Consider the following 24,509-nt stretch of genomic DNA (forward strand, 5'->3'; position numbering starts at 1 on the left):
TTTTCGAGGAAGATGGACCTCTACTTATCGACTGGCTACCGCAGGATCCAAAAGTTAACGCTAAGCAGGATTGCAATACGTTGCTGAGGCCCAAATAGGTCATCAAGAGCAACCGCAGAGGCAAGCTCTCGAAAGGGATACTGCCTTTCCAGAACAATGGTAGGCCGTATATGGGCAAGAATACCTTCTAGTTCCTTCAAAACTTTCGATGGGAGGTCTTGGGACATTCTTTCTAGACCCTCGATATGTCCCCATATCAATCGCACATCACTGGCCCTTCAAATAATCTCTAAAATATCAGAGATTCACCTGTGACAAGAAAGTGCAGACATCGTGGTAAACTCGATCCGTCAGTAACCCAGGAATTTCTACCCGTCCCCAAGCGCTGGGATCGATGTACACTACTGGCCATTAAAATTGCAACACCACGAAGATGACGTGCTACAGACGCGAAATTTAACCGACAGGAAGATGATGCTGCTGTGATATGCACATGATTAGCTTTTCAGAGCATTCACACGAGGTTGGCGCCAGTGGCGATACCTACAACGTGCTGACATGAGGAAAGTTTCCAACCGATTTCTCATACCAAAACAGCAGTTGACCGGCATTGCCTGGTCAAACGTTGTTGTAATGCCTCGTGTAACGAGGACAAATGCGTACCATCACGTTTCCGACTTTCATAAAGGTCGGATTGTAGCCTATCGCGATTGCGGTTTATCATATCGCTACGTTGCTGCTCGCGTTGGTCGAGATCCAATGACAGTTAGCAGAATATGGAATCGGTGGTTTCAGGTGGGTAATACGGAACGCCGTGCTGGATCCCAACGGCCTCGCATCACTAGCAGTCGAGATGACAGGCATCTTATCCGCATGGCTGTAACGGGTGTTTGCGGTTACCCTTGACGCTGCATCACAGACAGGAGCGTCTGCGGTGGTGTACTCAACGACGAACCTGGGTGCACGAATGGCAAAACGTCATTTTTTCGGATGAATCCAGGTTCTGTTTACAGCATCATGTTGGTAGCATCCGTGTTTGGCGACATCGCGGTGAACGCAGATTGCAAACGTGTATTCGTCATCGCCGTACTGGCGTATCACCCGGCGTGACCGTACGGGGTGCCATTGGTTACACGTCACTGTCACCTCTTGTTCGCATTGACGGCACTTTGAACAGTGGACGTTACATTTCAGATGTGTTACGACCCGTGGCTCTACCCTTCATTCGATCCCTGCGAAACCTTACATTTCAGCAGGATAATGCACGACAGCGTGTTGCAGGTCCTGTACGGGCCTTTCTGGATACAGAATATGATCGACTGCTGCCCTGGCCAGCACATTCTTCAGATTTCTCAGGATCTATGCACCCAAATTGTGTGAAAATGTAATGACATGTAAGTTCTAGTATAATATATTTGCCCAATGAATACGCGTTTATGATCTGCGTTTCTTCTTGGTGTAGCAATTTCAGTGGCCAGTAGTGTATCAACTTCAACGGCAATTGAAATTAAGTGACAAATCACAATCGACATTTGTAAATAGAATAAATAGTAAGAGAGCCTAAATATGCTGGTAGGAAACACATTTTATTAAAATCGTGCAGTTAAAACATTATCTCTTTTCTTAAACGCGTTTGATGATGTGTAATGCGAATAGATGCAGCATGTTTGATGAAAGACGTACAATATTACTCGTATCTATATGATAAACGTAATTAAAGTCTCAACTACTCAAGAATGACTGCAGATATTAACCATCTACTGTCCATGCAGCTGATGTATCTCTATCTTAGATTCTTACCCTCCTCTATTGCAGATTAACTTATCTGAATGTGTTTTCAGCTACAAACTGTGTATTGTTTACCATATGGAGGTTAAAAATAACCCAGTAAACTGAAAAGTTGCTCCGCGCATCTTCCGTTTAAACCTAACAATTTCTTCCCAGTATGACTGGCATAGAATTGATCGCTATTAAAAAATTCAAGTCAATGCCAGGTTTTACTTACGTCTTACAACTTATTTATCTGTACCTTTTAAACCGTTCTTTTTTCCTTTCCAAAAGTGCTTCAACAAAAACCAGAAAAATCGCAAGACATTAATATTATATGCTCGCAAGATTTATGTAATTTGTGAGCCGCCAGTCTCCCCTCCATACATCAGGCTGACGTGCAGTATTTATCACTGCGTTTGTAAACTCTCATCTCATGACTGGAACCGCTTCCTTGCCAGACCAGTTTTTGTCTGAAAGTGTAGCTTGCAGTCAAAACCAGGTCACTCACGCAACTGCATCCGGTCGTTTTACTCACGCGTCTGCGTATCGCAATAACGCTTCCGGCCAAGAGAGACAAACTGTGGGAACGCACCAGCACGATCCGCCACAACTAATCGCTACCGTGTGTCCTCCTTCGGGAGTCTTACAGCATGCATTCGATATATTTCTTTTCATATGGATGAGATCTACACCTATATTATTTCCAGATACACATTTGTACCTTTACATTTTGATACACCCACGGAACGAACCCAAAAACCAAAAGTTAGTTAATGCAGAGTAATGAAATTTCAGGAATACATGTCTAAATACTAACGCGAATTCTTTACAGACGAATGGGAAAACTGGTAGAAGCCGACCTCGGGACAGATCAGTTTGGATTCCGTAGAAATACTGGAACACGTGAGGCAATACTGACCCTACGACTTATCTTAGAAGTTAGATTAAGAAAAGACAAACCTACGTTTCTAGCATTTGTAGACTTAGAGAAAGCTTTTGACAATGCTGACTGGAATACTCTCTTTCAAATTCTGAAGGTGGCAGGGGTAAAATACAGGGAGCGAAAGGCTATTTACAATTTGTAGAGAAAACAGATGGCAGTTATAAGAGTCGAGGGGCATGAAAGGGAAGCAGCGGTTGGGAAGGGAGTGAGACAGGGTTGTAGCCTCTCCCCGATGCTATTCAATCTGTATATTGAGCAAGCAGTAAAGGAAACAGAAGAAAAATTCGGAGTAGGTATTAAAATCCATGGAGAAGAAATAAAAACTTTGAGGTTCGCCGACGACATTGTAATTCTGTCAGAGAGAGCAAAGGAATTGCAAGAGCAGTTGAACGGAATGGACAGTGTCTTAAAAAGGAGGGTACAAGATGAACATCAACAAAAGTAGAACGAGGATAATGGAATGCAGTCGAATTAAGTCGGCTGATGCTGAGGGAATTAGATTACGAAATGAGACCCTCAAAGCAGTAAAGGAGTTTTGCTATTTGGGGAGCAAAATAACTGATGACGGTCGAAGTAGAGAGGATATAAAATGTAGACTGGCAATGGCAAGGAAAGCGTTTCTGAAGAAGAGAAATTTGTTAACATCGCGTATATATTTGAGTGTCAGGAAGTCGTTTCTGATAGTATTTGTATGGAGTGTAGTCCTGTATGGAGGTGAAACATGGACGATAAATAGTTTGGACAAGAAGAGAATAGAAGCTTTCGAAAAGTGGTGCTACAGAAGAATGCTGAAGATTAGATGGGTAGATCACATAACTAATGAGGAGGTATTGAATAGAATTGGGAAGAAGATGAGTTTGTGGCACAACTTGACTAGAAGAAGGGATCGGTTCGTAGGACATGTTCTGAGGCATCAAGGGATCACCAATTTAGCATTGGAGGGCAGCGTGGAGGGTAAAAATCGTAGAGGGAGACCAAGAGATGAATACACTAAGCAGATTCAGAAGGATGTAGGCTGCAGTACGTACTGGGAGATGAAGCAGCTTGCAGAGGATATAGTAGTACGGAAAGCTGCATCAAACCAGTCTCAGGACTGAAGACCAGAACAACAACAACATTTGTCTAAGTAGCATATTCAAGTGATTTACCTTGGAAGATCAAAGGTTAATGTAAGCGCGATATAAGCCACTGCAAATGTTAAATGTTGGTATATTAATAACCGCTGTAACCGCCAGATTGTTGAATACAAGGATGCATTGTGTGGTACAGGTGCCAGATGTCGGTCTGTGGGATGGAGTTCCATGCCCGTTGCACTTGGTTGGGCAGTACAGGGAAGGTTAATGCCAGTTGATGCTTGATTTGTCGTCCGATGATGTCTCGTACGTGGTCGATTAGAGACAGATCTGGTGATCGAACAGGCCAATGCAACATGTCGACATTCTGTAGAGCCTGTTGGGTTACATGGGCGAACGTTATCTACATCTACACCTACATTTATGCTCCGCAAGCCACCCAACGGTGTGTGACGGAGGGCACTTTACGTGCCACTGTCATTACCTCCCTTTCCTGATCCAATCACATACGGTTCGCGGGAAGAACGACTGTCTGAAAGCCTCCGTGCGCGCTCTAATCTCTCTAATCTCTCTAATTTTACATTCGTGATCTCCTCGGGAGGTATAAGTAGGGGGAAGAAATATATTCGATACCTCATCCAGAAACGCACCCTCTCGAAACCTGGCGAGCAAGCTACACCGCGATGCAGAGCGCCTCTCTTGCAGAGTCTGCCACTTGAGTTTATTAAACATCTCCGTAACGCTATCACGGTTACCAAATAACCCTGTGACGAAACGCGCCGCTCTTCCTCGGATCTTCTCTATCTCCTCCGTCAGACCGATCTGGTACGGACCCCACACTGATGAGCAATACTCAAGTATAGGTCGAACGAGTGTTTTGTAAGCCACCTCCTTTGTTGATGGACTACATTTTCTAAGCAGTCCCCCAATGAATCTCAACCTGGTACCCGCCTTACCAACAATTAATTTTATATGATCATTCCACTTCAAATCGTTCCGCACGCATACTCCCAGATATTTTACAGAAGTAACTGCTACCAGTGTTTGTTCCGCTATCCTATAGTCATACAATAAAGGATCATTCTTTCCATGTATTCGCAATACATTACATTCGTCTATGTTAAGGGCCAGTTGCCACTCCCTGCACCAAGTGCCTATGCGCTGCAGATCTTCCTGCATTTCGCTGCAATTTTCTAATGCTGCAACTTCTCTCTATACTACAGCATCATCCGCGAAAAGCCGCATGGAACTTCCGACACTATCCACTAGGTCATTTATATATATTGTGAAAATCAACGGTCCTATAACACTCCCCTGTGGCACGCCAGAGGTTACTTTAACGTCTGTAGACGTCTCTCCATTGAGAACAACATGCTGTGTTCTGTTTGCTTAAAAAACTCTTCAATCCAGCCACACAGCTGACCTGATATTACGTAGCCTCTTACTTTATCAGACGAAAGTGCGGAACTGTACCGGACGCATTCCGGAAGTCAAGGAAAATGACATCTACCTGGGAGCCTGTATCTAATATTTTCTGGGTCTCATGAACAAATAAAGCGAGTTGGATCTCACACGATCGCTGTTTCCGGAATCCATGTCGATTCATACAGAGCAGATTCTGGGTTTCCAGAAATGACATGATACTCGAGCAAAAAACACGTTCTAAAATTCTAAAACAGGTCGATGTCAGAGGGCAGCATAATATCAGACTGACGTACAGTTTTGCAGTCAGAGTGCGTGGGATAACCACGAGAGTGCTCCTACTGTCATAAGAAATCGCACCCCAGACCATAACTATATGTGTAGGTCTTGCTTGTCAAGGCCGTAGACGGGCTGGTTGCAGACACTCCTAACCAACGCACGGCAATCACTGGTACCGAGGCAGAACCGGCTTTCATCAGAAAACACAACCGACCTCCGCTCTGCCCTCCAATCGGTTCTCGCTTGACGGCGCTGAAGACGTAAACGGCGGTAGTTTGAGGTCAATGGAATGCACGCTACAGGGCGCCTGGCTTGCAGCTGTCCTCAAAGTAACAGATTTGTAACAGTTCGTCGTTTATTTGTGGTGCCAACTGCTGCTCAAATTGTTGCTGTAGATGCAGTACGATGCACCATAGCCACACGCCGAACACGATTATCTTACCTCTCAGTAGTGACACGTGGCCGTCCGGTGCCCGGTCACCTTGTGGCCATACCTTCCCGTGACCACTGCTACCAGGAATCACGTAAAGTGGCTGCATTCCTGCAAAGTTTTTCTGCAGTATCGCGGAAGAAACATCCAGCTTCTCGTAGCCCTATTACACCACCTTGTTCAAACTCAGCGAGTCTACATCTACATCCATACTCCGCAAGCCACCTGACGGTGTATGGCGAAGGGTACTTTGAGTACCTCTGTGGGATCTCCCTTCTTTTCCAGTTTCCTATTGTTCGTGGAAAGAAAGATTGTCGGTATGCCTCTGTGTGGGCTCTAATCTCTCTGATTTTATCCTCATGGTCTCTTCGCGAGATATACGTAGGAGGAAGCAATATACTGCTTGACTCCTCGGTGAAGGTATGTTCTCGAAACTTGAACAAAAGTCCGTACCGAGCTACTGAGCCTCTCTCTTGCAGAGTCTTCCACTGGAGTTTATCATCTCAGTAACGCCTTCACGATTGCTAAATGATCCTGTAACGAAGAGCGCTGCTATCCGTTGGATCTTCTCAATCTCTTCTGTCAACCCTATCTGGTACGGATCCCACACCAGTGAGCAGTATTCAAGCAGTGGGAGAACAAGTGTACTGTAACCTACTTCGTTTGATTTCGGATTGCATGTCCTTAGGATTCTTCCACTGAAACTCAGTCTGGCATCTGCTTTACCGACGATCAATTTTATGTGGTCATTCCATTTTAAATCACTCCGAATGCCTACTCACAGATAATTTATGGAAATAACTGCTTCAGTTGCTGACCTGTTATATTGTAGCTAAATGATAAAGGATCTTTCTATGTATTCGCAGCACATTAAACGTGTCTACATTGAGATTCAATTGCCATTCCCTGCACCATGCGTCATTTCGTTCCACATCATCCTGCATTTCAGTACAATTTTCCATTGTTACGACCTCTCGATATGCCACAGCATCATCCGCAAATAGCCTCAGTGAACTTTGGACGTTATCCACAAGGTCATTTATATATTTTGTGAATAGAAACGGTCCTACGACACTCCCCTGCGGCATACGTGAAATCACTCTTACTTCGGAAGACTTCTCTCCATTGAGAATGGCATGCTGCGTTCTGTTATCTAGGAACTCTTCAATCCAATCACACAATTGGTCTGATAGTCCATATGCTCTTACTTTGTTCATTAAACGACTGTGGGGAACTGTATCAAACGCCTTGCGGAAGTCAAGAAACACGGCATCTACCTGGGAACCCGTGTCTATGGCCCTCTGAGTCTCGTCGACGAATAGCACGAGCTGGGTTTCACACGATCGGCTTTTTCGAAACCCATGCTGATTCCTACAGAGTAGATTTCTAGTCTCCAGAAAAGTCATTATACTCTAACATAATAGGTGTTCCAAAATTCTACAACTGATCGACGTAAGACATATAGGTCTATAGTTCTGCACATATGTTCGACATCCCTTCTTAAAAACGAGGATGACCTGAGCCCTTTTCCAATCCTTTGGAACGCTACGCTCTTCTAGAGACCTACGGTACACCGCTGCAAGAAGGGGGTCAAGTTCTTCGCGTACGCTGTGTAAAATCTAACTGGTATCCCATCAGGTCCAGGGGCCTTTCCTCTGTTGAGCGATTTTAATTGTTTTTCTGTCACTCTGTCATCTATTTCGATATCTACCATAATGGCGTCTTTGGAGTCTTTGGAGTCTTAAGGGATTCTTGACTAACCTCAACTCACTACGTCCGGTCTCAAAGGTAACTAACGTGCACGGCCGTTACAGCGCCTTCTTTAGCAAACCTGATTTACATCCCCATAATGGTGCTATTAGCGCCACTCTTAAGCGACTGGCACGAAATCTCCTTCTTGGTGTTGGGATTTTTTCCCATCAGTGTATTTGCAATACGACAACACATTTAAATTCTCTCTTGCGTCTCTGAAGTAAAGATCAGACCTTGAACGTCACAGAATTCGGTGAACTTCGGCGTAGTGGTTCTGGGCCCATTCGAAGAATACGAATGCTTCTGTGACTCCGTTTGAGAAATAATCCCGGTCAAAAGTCTTCCCGCAGGATTCTTTTCGAACCTGGCAGTGACGTTAGAACACTAGGAAACAAGGAACTTTTATCTGTACATTTCAAGCCAGAATTCTAATAGTTTGGGAGAAATCGAAAAATTTGTGATTAGATCAGTTGCAAATATACTTGAGGAGGAAAGTTTTTCGCAACATGGGCAGTTTCACATAACACAACGCTTCCTCGCGGGTTCCAACCGCAATTCTTCAAAAACATATGTTTTTATTCTAAGTACAATAGATTCACTGAGCGAACAAAAGTGCTAGTCATTTGTTGCTGGAACCTCAATCTCAATATCTCTCTCTCTCTCTCTCTCTCTCTCTCTCTCTCTCTCTCTCTCTCTATTCTCGAAGACTGACTTATTTTCTTCCTGTCGAAGAAAAATTGCGCAAGTACATTGGATGGCTCAGGAATGGCAGACATTTGGTGACAGTAGGATGTCTGTGACAGTTGTTTTGTTATAGATAGGAGTAAGATGACGACAAGTGTATCTGGATGGTTCATTTCGAAAAGTGCTACCCACTACAGCAAGGTGTGCCGTTTCGAACCCAGATCTAGGTCATAGTTTTCTATATATGTGGTGCCTGTTCTTTCGGACATGTGCGAAAGAACAGACACCATTTTGATCCAGCAGCCACCATGAAGTAACACACAAAGAAATAAGACATTGTTTGTGAGTCGGCATTGATATAAATCAATGGGGAAAGGTGAAAATTCGTGCTGGACTGGGATTCGCACCCAGCTCTCCTGTATACGAGGCATGTGTTCTGACCACAAAACCAGCCGAACACAATGGTCAGCGCGTCTGCACGGACTACCTTAAAATGCCTCCCGCCAGAACAAAATTCTCAACTCATCCACATACTATTAACGTACTGCCGCAGCCCGTTATTCTCATCACTCACGGCATTTCTCAGATTCCTGTAAGAATTCGGGCCTGTTGTGCATCCGCACTGAAGAGATCGTTGGCCGTCCTCGCCTTAATTACATATACGTGGTGCCTGATCTTTCAGTTGGGAATATGGGTCTGACAGGAGGTGTGCCAGGGGAATCAGTGCAGTGGCGATGGCCACGGCGTCTGGATGGCTTACTAGTCAGAACATCCGCCTAGTAAGCAGGTGACCCGGGTTCGAATCCCGGTCCGACACAAATTTTGGACTTTCCCCTGTTGATTTAACCCACTGCCCACTCGCAGCCAATGTCTGTAATTCTTTGTTGTGTTACACAGTTTTCTCTTACATGAATATACTATGTCAGAAATAGTTTTCCGTAGACACAGACAATAATGATTTCTGTTTAATCACTCGACGCTAAAACTGTTACGTTCATTTATTTTAATACTGTAGTTATATCTCGACGATGGTATATATCTAGGCATTCCTTACACCACCGTAGCCCATAGTTCTTGGAGTTTTATTCAGCGAGGTTCTGTGTACCGCCCTCTGGCAGTAGAAGATCAGATGTAATATCCATCTTGGTCGAAGACTGTTTTGGAATCGTCTATGGCTGGCCGCTGTGGCCGAGCGGTTCTAGGCGCTTAAGTCCGGAACCGCGCTGCTGCTACGGTCGCAGGTTCGAATCCTGTATCGGGCATGGATGTGTGTGATGTCCTTAGGTTAGTTAGGTATAAGTAGTTCTAAGTTCTAGGGGACTGATGACCTCAGATGTAAAGTCCCGTAGTGCTTAGAGCCATTTGAACCATTTGATCGTCTATGCTACTCGATTCAGGCAACCTTGGTCCATTGCATTCACCATACACAACAAATAACTGACAACTAGTTTCTTGTCCTCCAACCTCTTAACTGGTTCAATTGGCTCTGAGCACTATGCGACTTAACTTCTGATGTCATCAGTCGCCTAGAACTTAGAGCTAATTAAACCTAACTAACCTAAGGACAGTACACACATCCATGCTCGAGGCAGGATTCGAACCTGCGACCGTAGCGGTCGCTCGGCTCCAGACTGTAGCGCCTAGAACCTCACGGCCACTCCGTCCGGCTCTTAACTAGTCAAAAGGTGAGACACACTTATGGTGAGCTTCATTCGGTTGAATTTACGAAACTTGATAAATGCAGTTGACATTTGACATCATTATTCTATATAGCCAACTGTAGACTCACCCTGATTACAAGCGATCTTCATAACGAGATGAACTATACAGAAACCCCACAAAGGTTACTGTGAATTGACATTTCTTGGTTTACGCATAGAAGACAGCAACAGAAAGTGTGTTTAACCGCACACGTAAATGTCCCATGGAAATTCTGTAGCAGTTTTTGTGCAGTTTTTTGTCAGCGCGATAAGCTTTTAAAAGTTGTCAGAAGAAAAGAGGGAAAATGAACATAGAGCGACAGAATGCAGTTATCAGACTGGACTCTAACGATAAATGGCAGCTTTTCGTTATCAGTGATGTTACCACATTTGGTTTCATTGGATGAAATGTGTAGTTACACATTACACAGTGAAGCAGTGCACATAAGTAGACAGTGGACAATGCTGTTTCCAGTCAACTTTACTTTGAAATGTTTTGTCTGGTGTTTTCAGTGCTCTACATTCTGCAAAGAAAAGCATTTTTACCCTATGCGATAGCTGCTTTATCATGCAGACTAGAATACAGAGGAATTTACTTCGCCGGCCTCTGTGACCGACCGGTTCTAGGCTCTTTAGTCCGGAACCGCGCTGCTGCTGCGCTCGCAGGTTCGAATCCTGCCTCGCTCATCAATGTATGCGATGTCCTTAGGTTTGTTAGGTTTAAGTAGTTCTAAGTCTAGGGGACTGATGACCTCAGATGTTAAGTCCCATATTGCTAAGAGCCATTTGAACCATTTGAATTTACATCGAAGGGTTCAAAAATGGTTCAAATGGCTCTGAGCACTATGGGACTCAACTGCTGAGGTCACCAGTCCCCTAGAACTTAGAACTAGTTAAACCTAACTAACCTAAAGACAGCACACACATCCATGCCCAAGGCAGGATTCGAACCTGCGACCGTAGCGGTCCCGCGGTTCCAGACTGCAGCGCCAGAACCGCGCGGCCACTTCGGCCGGCACATCGAAGGGAGATTAGTGTTTATCGTCAGGTCGACGATACAATCATTACAGATGGAACACAAACAATATTTCGGCAAAGCACAAAAAACGTAAATCTGGATATGCTGAACGGATATAAACTTGAATACAAGTACAGTGATTTAACCGAAGCCCCGCATCGCTCGATAACTTCCTTTGAATCTTTCTTGTCCTCATAATACAAGCCACACTTTCCTTTGAGACTAACAAAACCTTTAGAAATGTCTTTCGTTTCCAGTACACTTAAGTTAAATGAAAAACGGCACATTATTTTGCAAAAGTGTAGAGTGATTAATGATCGGAACAGTCACTGACAGATGCTGAACTTACAATGCATTAACATCAGACGGTTCGAAATCATCTTCATTAGTACCTGAATCACAGAGAGAAACCCAAGCTCGCAGATAATTGTGGTATGATGACGTGCCAAAGAATGATCGAGATCCTCTACCGCTTTTTCTGTTGAAAAGATAGGCCTACGGAATTTGTTGTGGGACACCGTGGAATATTGCCGCTTCAGTCCCTACAGTTTCATGAAGTTCCGATAGGTGGCGGTGCTACACGTAGCCTTTAAAATGACGTCTGTAATGGAGATGCGTTGCAAGCAGAGAGGTGTCATTGTGTTCCTTTTGTCGTAAAACCAGAGCATCGCAGATATTCATAGGCGCTTGCAGAATGTCTACGGATATCTGGCAGCGAACAAACGCATGATGAGTCGCTGGGCGAGGCATTTTCATCATTGCACCAAGGTCGCGCAAACATGTGGTCTCCCACGTGGAGGCCGGCCGCATGCAGCTGTGAAATCTGCCATATTGGAACGTGCGGACACTCTCATTCGAGGTGATCGAGGGATCACAATCAAACACCTCGCTGTGCAATTGGACGTTTCGGTTGAAAGTGCTGACACACTCACGAGCTGCGGTACTCAGTGGTGTGTGTCCGTTGGGTTACCTCGTCGATTAACAGAAGAACATAAGTAGCTTCCAGGTGTTTGACACAATGAAGAATGCACTCCGCGGAAGGCAGTACGTGGCTGATGAGGTGATTATTGATGCAGCAAGAAGTTGGTTCCGATGTCGGCCAGTAGAGTGGTACCATGCAGGAACATAGGCCCTCCCAGTAAGGTGGCGAAAGAACAGAGATTATGACGAAAAATAGGGTTTTTTAGCCAAAAGAGTGGGGAATAACGGAATCCTGGATGCTATCAGGAAAAAAATGAATTGCATTACTCACTGAAGGCCCTCGTGAACACCCAGTGGCCTCTGTCGAGTAGTGGCTAAGCTTGCCTACTCTCCCACGAAACATCCAGCAGCATATTTACATACGTAGTAGCAGATTTTCATTTGAGTACAGACGTTCGCAAGGCCCAGCTTTGAGAGACAGGAAAGCGAACTTGCCTGCGCCCTTTGCGTGACGTACCATCCTGCAAACACAGGAAGGCTGGTCACGGAACACGAGCACGTGCTGGAGCGTGGTCGCCACATCCGGTCTGGCTGTACTGACCGAAAGTATTTGGATGGACTGTAGCTACCAGTCGCAACTGCTCCACACACGTTACAATCATCAGTAACTAACAGGATGAGGCAGCTTCGGCTCCAGCTTTCTGGTACGAATCTTACACTGGCTTGGATCATGCTTTCCGTCCGATAACCGGTTTTCGTACCGACTGCCATCACTTATTGGCAACAGATAAGAAGTATTCGGAAGATCTTAAATATACTGAAGAATGATGCTTCGTTTTGAAATGTAAGTTGCACAGTATACCTTCTTAGATGTCCACGGAAGAACGGAAGGATGGGTAGAAGTGGACCTTGGGCAAGATCAATTTGGGTTTTGGGGAATGTAGGAACGCGTGAGACAATACTAATAGCATCTTAGAAGATATACTGAAGAATGGAAAACCTGAAACTTCCTGGCAGATTAAAACTGTGTGCCAGACCGAGACTGGAACTCGGGACCTTTGCCTAGGTCCCGAGGTCCCGAGGTCGAGTCTCGGTCCGGCACACTCTTTTAATCTGCCAGGAAGTTTCATATCAGCGCACACTCCATTGCAGAGTGAAAATCTCATTCTGGTAACATCCCCCAGGCTGTGTCTAAGCCACGTCTCCGCAATATCCTTTCTTTCAGGAGTGCTAGTTCTGCAATGTTCGCAGGAGAGCTTCTGTTAAGTTTGGAAGGTAGGAGACGAGATACTGGCAGAAGTAAAGCTGTGAGTACCGGGCGTGAGTCGTGCTTCGGTAGCTCAGATGGTAGAGCACTAGTCCGCGAAAGGCAAAGGTCCCGAGTTCGAGTCTCGGTCCGGCACACCGTTTCAATCTGCCAGGAAGTTTCATATCAGCGCACACTCCGCTGCAGAGTGAAAATCTCATCTTGGAAATGGAAAACCTGTATGTATAGCATTTGGAAATTTAGAGAAATCTTTTGAGGATGTTGACTGGAAAACACTCTTTGAAATTCTGAAGGTAGCAGGGATAAAATACAGGAAACAAAAGGTCGTCTACAGCTTGTACAGTAATCAGGGTGCCAACAGAGTCGAGGGACATTGAAAGGGGAGGCAGTAGCTGCAAGGGAAGTGAGGCAAGGTTGTAACTTATCCCCCCCCCCCCCCCATGTTATTCAATCTACGTAATGAGCAATCAGTAAAGAAAACCAAGGAGAAATTTTGAAAGGAGAGATAAAATTAACGAAGAAGAAATGAAAACTTTGCAGTTTGCCTATGACAATGTAATTCTGTCAGAGAAGGCAAAGGATTTGGAAGATCAGTCGAATGGAGTGGACAGCGTCTTGAAAAAGAGGATAGACGATAAACCTTAACAACAGAAAAACGCAGGTAACGCTGTGAATTACAGTTATGCCTGATGCTGAGGGACGTAGATTAGGAAATGAGGCACTAAATGTAGTTGATTATTTTCGCTGTCGGGACAGAAAAATAACTGACAATGGCCGGTGTAGTGAAGATATATGGCGTGGACAGGCAAAACCAGAGAAGCATTCCTCAAAAAAGAAACGGCAACGACATATTTTTAGTTCTTTGGGCGTTCACTTGTCTTCCTCTCTACCGAGAAATTGGTTGACAAACATAAATTTAAATGTTATCAAGTCTTTCCTGGAGGTACTTGTCTTGTACAAAAAGAAAACAGTTTAAATAGGAAGAGTTACTGGAACGTGGCGCTATAGAAGAATGCTGCAGAAGATCAGAGGGGGGGGGGGGGGGCAGATCGGATGAGTAATGAAGACAGATCCGTTTGTGTTCACCGGCTAATTGAATTACACGCTTCTCTGTCGAGCTAAGCCATTCGCAATAAGCTGTCGTTCCATGAGGCGTAATTATCCGAATAATACTGTGGGAAAAGATTCCAGAGTCATACTTAGTACTGTATACGAGTGTATGTCTAGGACTCCTATAATTTACGTGCTCAAAATGAAACAAAATGTAAAGGAAATTATTCTTTCATTGTTACTTCTCTGTGTGAACCTATCAACCCAGAGTTTTATGTTCCAAGATTAATTTGCTGCATATCCGCGGAAGCAAGGAAATGCTGTTTCATATTTCAAAGTTCTTTCCATGCAGGTAGCGAATAAGTAAATACCAAGAGAGATCATAAGAAATCGGCGAAAACAAAACACGGTGGCCTTCACGTCACATACGGTAGAAAAACCGGACAAGTGCGTGTAGGACTCGCATTCTGAGGCTTCCGTACAGACTTAATTATGTATATAGATGCTAATAGTAACAATTTCGTGTGGCCCAATAGCCTGGTACAAGTCTTTCTGCTGGACGCCACTTCGGTGACTTGCGTGACCATGACCTGCCCCAGTTATCCAACTGGAGAAAGGGGTCTCACAGTTTAAGACTGAATTCGAACGCCGGCCGTTGTGGCCGAGCGGTTCTAGGCGCTTCAGTCTGGAACCGCCCGGCCGCTACGGTCGCAGGTTCGAATCCTGCATCGGGCATGGCTGTGTGATGTCCTTAGGTTAGTTAGGTTTAAGTAGTTCTAAGTTGTAGGGGACTGATGACTTCAGATGTTAAGTCCCATAGTGCTCAGAGCCATTTGAACCATTTTTGATTTGGAATTCGAACCATGTGTTGGTTTTGGCGGCTTCACATTGTTGACAGTTAAAATGAAGACTGAAAAACCAGTGGTCCGACAGTGATTCAATCAGGCGACCTCTTGGTTTCAAAGCGCGCTCTTCACCGCTGGACCACCAATCTCGACATGTACATACATAGTTCATCTACAGCTTTTAATTAGTGAATTTGCGAGCGTCAAAGTATATGACACGTTTGGCCGTATCTTTGGAGCGCATTCACATAGAAGCCTAAATTATTTCTACCGCCAAAGGACAGTAGATCTTTGTATTTGACGAAAACTTTAGCATTATCGGTTCCTGAGAAAAAGGGGTATTAAAAGCCGGACGACGGACAACAAAATGATCCTATAAGATTTTTTTTTTACCGGTTTAGGTTCAGAACCCTAAAATTGGGCGTAACTGAGGCAGTCACGATCAGGGAGACGGGATGGAATAAATTACTTACTGGCATTGTAATGCAAGGAGCTGTCGAATCGAAATAAATGAGTTCGATTTATCACTGGGACGGATTTTCCCCCCCCCCCCCCCCCCATTCCCCAGGTACAAATAACTGCACAGATATTCGGGTTCACCATGGGACTCACGAAAGAACTTTAAATATGTAAACTGCTCTTCAGTCATACATCCATTCATGTATCGTTTTCTACAAATCCCGTCGAGAATAAGAAAAATGGTTCAAATGGCTCTGAGCACTATGGGACTTTACATCTGAGTTCATCAGTTCCCTAAAACTTAAAACTACTTTAACCTAACTAACCTAAGGACATCACACACATCCATGCCCGAGGGAGGATTCGAGACTGAAGCGCCTAGAACCGCTCGGCCACACCGGCCGAGCGAGAATAAGAGTCTTAAGGGATATGGAAAACGAAGTTATAAATTAACAGCAGAAGCAGCCTCTGCAAAGTATGCTAACAACAAATTATGACTAGCTCCGATTTATTCTAACTGATAACTTAAGGAATTACCAAAAGCAATTGCTTTAAAAAATCCACTGCTCCTACACAACTGCTGTTTATAACTACCGCTTTGTACTAGGCAGTCATACAGCTTGATACGCTACAGAGAACGCTATAACTTGTCATTTTACTGGAAACCTGGGGATCTGCGTGCAGTAGGTATGGGGGGGAGGAGGGGGGGGGGTGTGGATACGTGAAGCAAATAAGAAAAATGGAAATGCCGTGTTGCAAGGCCTCCCGTCGGGTAAACCGTTCGCCTCGTGCAAGTCTTTCAAGTTGACGCCACTTCGGCGACTTGCGTGTCGATGGGGATGAAATGGCGATGATAAGGACAACACAACACCCAGTCCCTGAACGGAGAAAATCTCCGACCCAGCCGGGAATCGAACCCGGGCCGTTAGGTATGACATTCCGTCGCGCTGACCACCCAGCCACCAGATACGTGAAGCAAATCATATTGTAGTTTCGGGGAAGGGGGAGAAATGGAAGAAACGAAGTAGAATTTCTTAGAAAATAGAATCCGAAACTATTAAACCCTATGTTTATTAATCACCAAACATTACTAACGCTTGCACTTCATAACAGGTACCGTGCCTAATACTTATAACGTACTTAATTTCGCTGTCAGGTACGTAATGTTCAGACACATGTGACTGCTTTGTATACTTACGTTTGTAGTTTTTTTTTACATTGGCTGGTAACATGAGAATAAAAATCATGTACTGAAGGTACTGGAGGCTTTCAGATCCAATACCGTCTGGCATTTTTGATTGCAAGTAGAATCGCGGCGAAGGCGAAGTAGCTTCGAGATTTCACGAGGAATGACTGACTACAGCTGCTACTACCCTTGTTTTGTGTTCTTCAAAACTGACTCTTAATGTACTCTGTGTGGCGGGCCAGAAGTGGGTTTGCTTTACGGGGCTCGTATTTTTTTTCTGGTGAGTAGGGGTGGGGTGAGGACAGCTGCTCTTCCCCATCCCCCGCTAGGTATGCCCGTGGTTTTGGACATGCCCGTGACGTAAAAAAGCGAACACGTGTCTCGTCTTATCCGTAGACACTCAGCCGTTTCTCAGAAATAGACGGCCGAAGTGTTCGATGTATTTCACATGCGTTTTAGCGCTCGTTAATCTTAGCCTCTCACATTTACGCCCCCTGTTTGAAACTCAATTTATTTTTATTTATTTGTTTCATTTATATAACAATGTCCGTAGAAGGTTACTACACGAATGTTCCTTACCAAGCAAGAGGATACAAGGGCATTAAATTAACTGTAAAATTATAAATGGCTTTCACAATCATGTCATATATTTACTATATAATATATGCGTCTATGGTATTTTCAGGGGTTACAACCATTTTAAATTCTCATATTCTTATGTTTCAATGTAACATCAATTCTTGTATTTTATCCTTATGTTTATTCTTCGGAAAGATTTGACGCATTCCTAATAATATCAGTCGTAGAAACATTCGATACAGACACCACGAGCATCGCGCGAATGCAGTTTTGCCACAATGACATTTCTTGGTGTGAATCTCACTCGGGAAAGAAACATCATTTACATCAGTGAAGATTTCATGCGTTGGCAATAATTTCACGGCAAACGATGCATAACGGATCACTTTTCCGAAAACTGGTGCTTACAGTTGATTACGAATCAAGCTACACTACAGGAATTTCACCCAACACATTTTATTAAGTTTTTTATTATTTTTAATTGATTCATCTGAAAAACAATTAACAGACGAATAAGGAAACGTCATATCAATCTACTGTGGAAAAAATTTGTATAGTCATCTTCTACAGACATCGGTATTTAAATGAAAAACAAAAATAAAAATAATAGCTTTCGAACACAGGGCCCAAAATTAACTGCTAACCACCGTGCCACCATTTCGTCTGATAATGCCGCGCGGTAAAAGACATTAAGTACCTGGAAAGCACCTCGTAAACTTCGATCATCGTTTTTTTTCGGAAATGGTCGAGTGTCTACGGATAAACCGAGACACTTGTTCGCTTATTCTGACCCCTCTTCCACCATGTGAAGTTTCTGGGAAATCAGATTATGGCAGTAGTTGTGTTCTCCTCGTGAGTGGTGTGGAGGCAAGGAAAAAATGGGTAATTCGTGTCTAAGCAGGTGAATTGACCATGACAAACAGTAGAGTATGTGCCGACCTTAACAGTAATCGAATGAAGCACTGTCCTCAAAGAAACACAGCTCCGAAGCAAAAGAACAGAGATTTAAATAACCAGTGACGGTAACGCACTAATAGATGTAAACCAGTAGAGTTGTGGCGATTCGCGAATGAGTCGTTCATTTGAACGACTCTAAATAAAGAATCGTAAGAATCGAATCGTGATACGGACGAATCGTAGTTCAAAAGAATCGTAAGAACGATTGCGTGTTTCCAAGTAGTGACGATTCCAAGTTCCAACGATTCATCGATTCTTAGTACGCTATGCTTCGAACGCAACTTCCCAATCATGCCGAGTCGTACCGAATGATTACGACCGCCAGATGGCAGTCAAGTGGAGGATGCGTGTGAACAAAGGAATCAATTTTGCACCACTTTTCGGACAGATCGACTCCTCTTTCCTGGCATACTGAAATAAAACAATAGATACAATCAAATCAAACGGTACCTCTCATCAATTAAGGCATTACACTTGTAAATCGAGAATCACACTTGTAACGTAATATGCATGTTTACTCATAAATAAACTACTTCTGGCATATCTTATCATGACACAGTTCGATTCTAACCCCATTGAAAATTTCAGACATGTCCTGCCATCTGTGAGTAGATTTAGAACTTTTTGCATTCCGTAAGAATCGTGCCATCGCAGACTATATTTAGAATGAATTGTGAAAGAATCGTAGGAATCGATTCGCAATGTGAGATTGAATCGTAGGAATCGAATCGGGAAAAAGAATCGTGTTGCCCAACTCTATGAACCAGAGGACAGAAAAGGTGAACTGCAGACTCTGGCGCGTGGCATCCTACTGCGCATGCGCGTCACGTGGTGACGCTAAACACGGGCTCAGAGCCCGCCAAGGCTGATGACCGTGTTACTACATAGCCGAGTCGTAACCGCCAACCTACCAGAACACAAGCTGCTTATCTGGCGGACTTCAGTGTCTCTGCAGCTGTTAATGCAGTGTCAGGTGCACTACGCAGCTAAGACGCTGAGCGGGGCTTGACAATCAACAGTAGCACTTGCTCTAGCTGACGAAACTCGTCTACCAAACTCGCTTCAGCTTCATAAGGGAAGTCAGGCGCTTCTGGGTATGTACCTGTATTAAACTGTGGATCGTAGATGAAGCACGTAGCGGGCCTCTTGGGAAACCCCCAGCATCGCCGCCGACACTGCCGAACAGTCGCGCCAGAAAGGTTGCTGCTGTGCTAACAAAACGGAGCGGCGTATTCCGCCGTTGCAGTGACTGCGAAAACCAACGCGCAATTGAGCCCTGCGAACAAGACCAGAATGTCTCTGCCTTTACAAACGGAATGCCGTTTACGTCACATACTTTGATTCTGAAATTTGAAATTTAAAATTTATAATTAAAGGACAAAAATATTACTACAATCCTCTCATTTGAAAATTCAACACAAATTACACGAAGTGAAGAGCCACCCACAGTGACAACTTAAGGCACCTGGCACATCTGTTTTCTGAAAGTTTCTTTGTTGCTTCCATTTACGACAACTTATTTCGGAACCTATAAGCTTTGATAGCCGAATTATCAGTCCACATAATGAAGATGTAACTACGACAGTAAAAATAATTTCGACTCATATTGGTCTTACCAATACGCCATGCACCATTCATTCATGAATGGGCCAGGAAAAAGGGTAAGTCATTGTGATGCGAGATGTATCTCCGTTCTTCACCGAAAAGTGTTTAGCAAAGTACTAATGTAGATTAAAAATAATAGGCACAGTCTGGCAAATCCTCCATGTTTTATCATTCCTTTAGGCTTCCACGGCAGTGAGTATTAAGAAATTAAAAAAAAATTAATTTAGAAACTTTAGAGATGTGGACACAGAGAGGAACAACAAATTTTTATTTATAGGGAAAAGTCAGTTAGCAATAACTTAAAGCGATAAGGACTTCGCCTAATCCCATAGCAAAGACAAACACCAAATCAAGCGTTTCTCCATAACAACCTCCAGAAAAACATAGTCGAAGGACTGATTGCAGACTATAAAATCAAAATAAAAACATCAATTTACAAATGTGTCGGCAGTAGTATTAACTGCAGCAGCTACATTCGACAGAAATAAGAAAAACCACAGGAGAATCGTGATCTGTGACTAACATTTCCTCAGCGACGTGGAAAATCAACCTGCTAAAGTGCGCGTCATATATCTTGGCGGCCGAGTTTAGGTTCGTTCTGCGCATCTGACGTCACAAAACACAGTCAGCCAATGAACAGAGAACGACGTTGCCACATCTCGACTGCAGTGCAGAGCACGGACGAATGTCTTCAGTTTTTGAAACGTTCAGTCATAAATAAAGTAATAGAACAAAAGCAATGTCTTGATAGCAGACTTTCTTTTATAGAAAGTTTGGAAAAAGCATTCTTTATACCAATTGCTTCATATTCTATTAATTAAACCAAACAAGCAATAAGACTCCTAATTCAGGCGATAGCAAGGAAAGGTGTTTGTTTCAATCTCACGAACTGCTTTTTCGCAATAAACAACAGCGGTAATTGTTTATTTCCTATCGTACTTCGACGAAGCATGAGTAATTCATAGTCATACCAACAATGTTTATAAGTAGTTGTGTGAGGTGTTAGAGTCCTTATGGAGTTACACTGTCTGACGGTTAAGTGTTAGGCTGCCAAGTGAAAGGTTGTGAGTTCAAACCTTGTGTGGCGCTTAAAATTTTCTTAATTTTAAAACAATATTGGAGTGCCTTACTTCACGAATTTTATTCGTTTGAATGAAATTTCTAGTGCTTTGCCTCTTCATTAACTTTTTCGCTGCTGCAGACACGTGCTCCTCGCATTCCGCGCTGTGCGCGATTTTGTCATCACTGCACTTCTCGCCTGTGCAGACACATGGTGTTCCCACTGCTTTGACACACTTATCATTCGATTTCCAAAAACTATTTGGCCAAAAAATTTGATTTTTACACGTCTTCTTGACTGATACCTTCCCCCCATAAATGACTTAATTTTGTTTTGATGTGCAGCATTAAATGTAGTAAACCATTGCACGAAATTTTGAAGAGTTTGCAGAGGTAAAAGTCCATAGCGTATACTTTCCGTATGGTCGATTTTAGTTGCCACAATGTTGAGAATGAAATGTGGACAAGATACCTAAATTTCATATAATATTTACTGTATAACAATATCTCATTTAATTTAAGTACCACATAGGTGTCGTATGTAATATTGAGAAATATTCCGTCTTTCGCGACTGTAATAGAAGTTTTATTTACACACGGCGCGTTTGGCTTTATTTTAAAGCACTTCCATCGGTGAAAGGTATGGCACATACACAATGGTATTCATGTTCTATTTCTTGTATTTGTTCCACAGTCGCAGTTTTACCAATGGTATTGAAATACATCCCTCTTCTGCAACTGTAATAAGCGACTTATTTAGACCAGACGCGTTTCTCTCTTTTGAAGCATCATGTATTTTGTGTCCTCCATTGCCAAGTCACCTTTCGTAGTTTTGTGCTGCGGTAGCACAATATTCAACGTTTGTGTTGGCTCATCAGTGTTTTAGCAAATAAATGCTGTTTGTATGTGCCACACACAAAATTGTATTTGTCATAGCTCTGAGCACTTCACTGACAGACGGTATATTCAAGTCCTAATGTTTTTGTAAGTCCACAGTTTTGTTTAATGTATTTTGTCTACTTCCTTTTGATTGATTGAAGTGCTTTAAAATAAAGCCAAACGTGCCCAGTGTAAGTAAAACTTTTGTTACAGTCGCGAAAGGTAGAATATTTCTCAATATTACATACGACACTTATGTGGTACTTAAATTAAATGAAATATATAGGTATCTTGTCCACATTTCATTCTCAACATTGTGGCAACTAAAATCGACCATCCGGAAAGTATACTCTATGGATTTTTACCTCTGCAAACTCTTCAAAATTTCGTGCAATGGTTTACTATATTTAATGCTGCATAATAACTGCGTTGAACATCGAAACAAAATAAATTCATTTATGGGGGGAAGGTATCAGTCAAGAAGATAGGTAAAAATCTAATTTTTGAGCCAAATAGTTTTTGTGGAATCGAATGATAAAGAGTGTCAAAGCAGTCGGAACACAATGTGTCTGCACAGGCGAGCAGTGCAGTGACAAAATCGCTCACAGCGCGGAATGCAGGGAGCACGTCTTTGTAGCAGCGAAAGGGTTAATGCGGCCGTGGTGGCTTTACTTCACGAACTGCGCGCTCCCCCCTAAACGTAAGCTTGCGAACTATGCTATACTATGGCGCTGCTTCTATTGGCGCGTGCGTCGTGTGCAACTGGCAACGCAGCAATCTCCCGCGTCTAGGCGGGCATGCGCGAGCCGCCAAGATAAATGAATTGAACTATAGTAGTATTACGTCCTCAGCTTTTTCTAAAATTATCAGCCAATCTCAGAAGTGGACAAAGCAGAAGACTTTACACATTGAGGAAAGGGTGCGAATATGAACCCTCTTTATTTGTTTTAACTTTAAGGTTCAAATGGCTCTGAGCACTATGGGACTCAACTGCTGTGGTCATCAGTCCCATAGAACTTAGAACTACTTAAACCTAACTAACCTAAGGACATCACACACATCCATGCCCGAGGCAGGATTCGAACCTGCGACCGTAGCAGTCGCACGGTTCCGGACTGCGCGCCTAGAACCGCGAGACCACCGCGGCCGGCTAACTTTAAGGGTACAGTCTTTTGAAAAAATGCTAAAGATTTGACCTTCATTAACAACAGCAGCAAAGTAATGATCAGTATCAATCACTTCTATTCTATACCAAGATCGACAAGAAACTCGTAAAAAAGCAATGAAAAGAATGGGCTTTAAATATGGGTCCTCTCTAAAAAGTTTAAAAGTCTTTTAAAATGACGTAATAAAACTGGATAAAAAAATTCAAAACGGTAAACTAATCAACAAAAAACACCTTTTGTATTGAAGCATATTAAATTAAAGTGAAATAAAATTATATTTACAGAAATCGCAAAATTAAATGCTCTTTCAGTCCTTGACATACAACGCATTAAACCCACACTTCCCCGCAAGTACTGGGAAAGAACATTTCAGCACAAAAGAGAGTGTGTGTGTGTGTGTGTGTGTGTGTGTGTGTGTGTGTGTGTGTGTGTGTGAACACATGCAGTGAAGGGACGAAGACGGACAGCGAACAAGGAGAACGGCCAAAAGACACAGACCTGACGCAGCTACAAATCCTCACATACAGACCTCAGCACAAAACAGGCAGATTGTTATGTTCAAGTCTTTTGTATCCTCATCGTTGATATCCGATTCATTATCGGTGTCCACGAGGAGAGAGGCGCAAGAGGCTGATGAATCAGATCATTTCGTGGCTTTAATTTTCTTTTTCTGAAGGCCTTAAGTCTTCTTTCACCTGCCTCTCAACTGGCCTGCAAGCCCAGACTCAAAGACTTCTTCTTGACAGCATTTGTCCAACTGATACTTGTCCCAGCACTTCCGATTTCGCGTCGCCGAGTCATGGCTCTCTTCTTTAATTTGGGACCAGGGGATAATAGACTGAAGCGCCAAATAAACTGATACAGGCATGCGTATTCAAATATAGAGATAGGTAAACAGGCAGAATACGGCGCTGGGGTCGGTAACACCTACACAAGACAACAAGTGTCTGGCGCAGTTGTTAGATCGGTTACTGCTGCTACAATGGCAGGTTATGAAGATTTAAGTGAGTTTGAACATGGTGTTATAGCCGGCGCACGAGCGATGCGACACAGCATCGCCGAGGCAGCGATGAAGTGGGGATTTCTCTTACGACCATTTCACGAGTGAATCGTGAATATCAACAATCCAGTAAAACATCAAATCTCCGACATTGCTGCTGCCGGAAAAAGATCCAGCAAGAACGGGACCGACGACGACTGAAGAGAATCATTCAACGTGAGAGAAGTTCATACCTCCCGCAAACTGGTACAGATTTCATTGCTGAGCAATCAGGTCAGCGTGCGAAACATTTAACGAAACATGATCGATATGGGCTTTCTGAGCCAAAGGCCCACTCTTGTACTCTTGATGACTGCACGACACGAAGCTTTACGCCTCGCCTGGGCCCGTCAACACCGACGTTGGACTGTCGACGACTGGAAACAAGTTGCCTGGTCGGACGAGTCTCGTTCAAATTGTATCGAG

General features: G+C 43.6%; 1 protein-coding gene across 3 annotated transcripts in view; it reads right to left on the reverse strand.

The window, feature by feature from the left end:
• Positions 1–24,509, reverse strand: part of LOC124802489 (carotenoid isomerooxygenase) — a 376,100-nt gene that overhangs the window by 192,335 nt on the left and 159,256 nt on the right. Inside the window, exon 2 of one of the 3 annotated variants that reach the window (XM_047263302.1) lies at positions 19,438–19,611. The exons of the other annotated variants lie outside the window; for them this stretch is intronic. Coding sequence (XP_047119258.1) covers positions 19,438–19,611 — 174 coding nt within the window. The remainder of the gene's footprint in view (positions 1–19,437; positions 19,612–24,509) is intronic. 3 annotated transcript variants of the gene reach the window in all.

The sequence above is a fragment of the Schistocerca piceifrons genome, chromosome 6, assembly GCF_021461385.2.
Source record: "Schistocerca piceifrons isolate TAMUIC-IGC-003096 chromosome 6, iqSchPice1.1, whole genome shotgun sequence".
In the NCBI taxonomy this organism is placed as follows: domain Eukaryota; kingdom Metazoa; phylum Arthropoda; class Insecta; order Orthoptera; family Acrididae; genus Schistocerca; species Schistocerca piceifrons.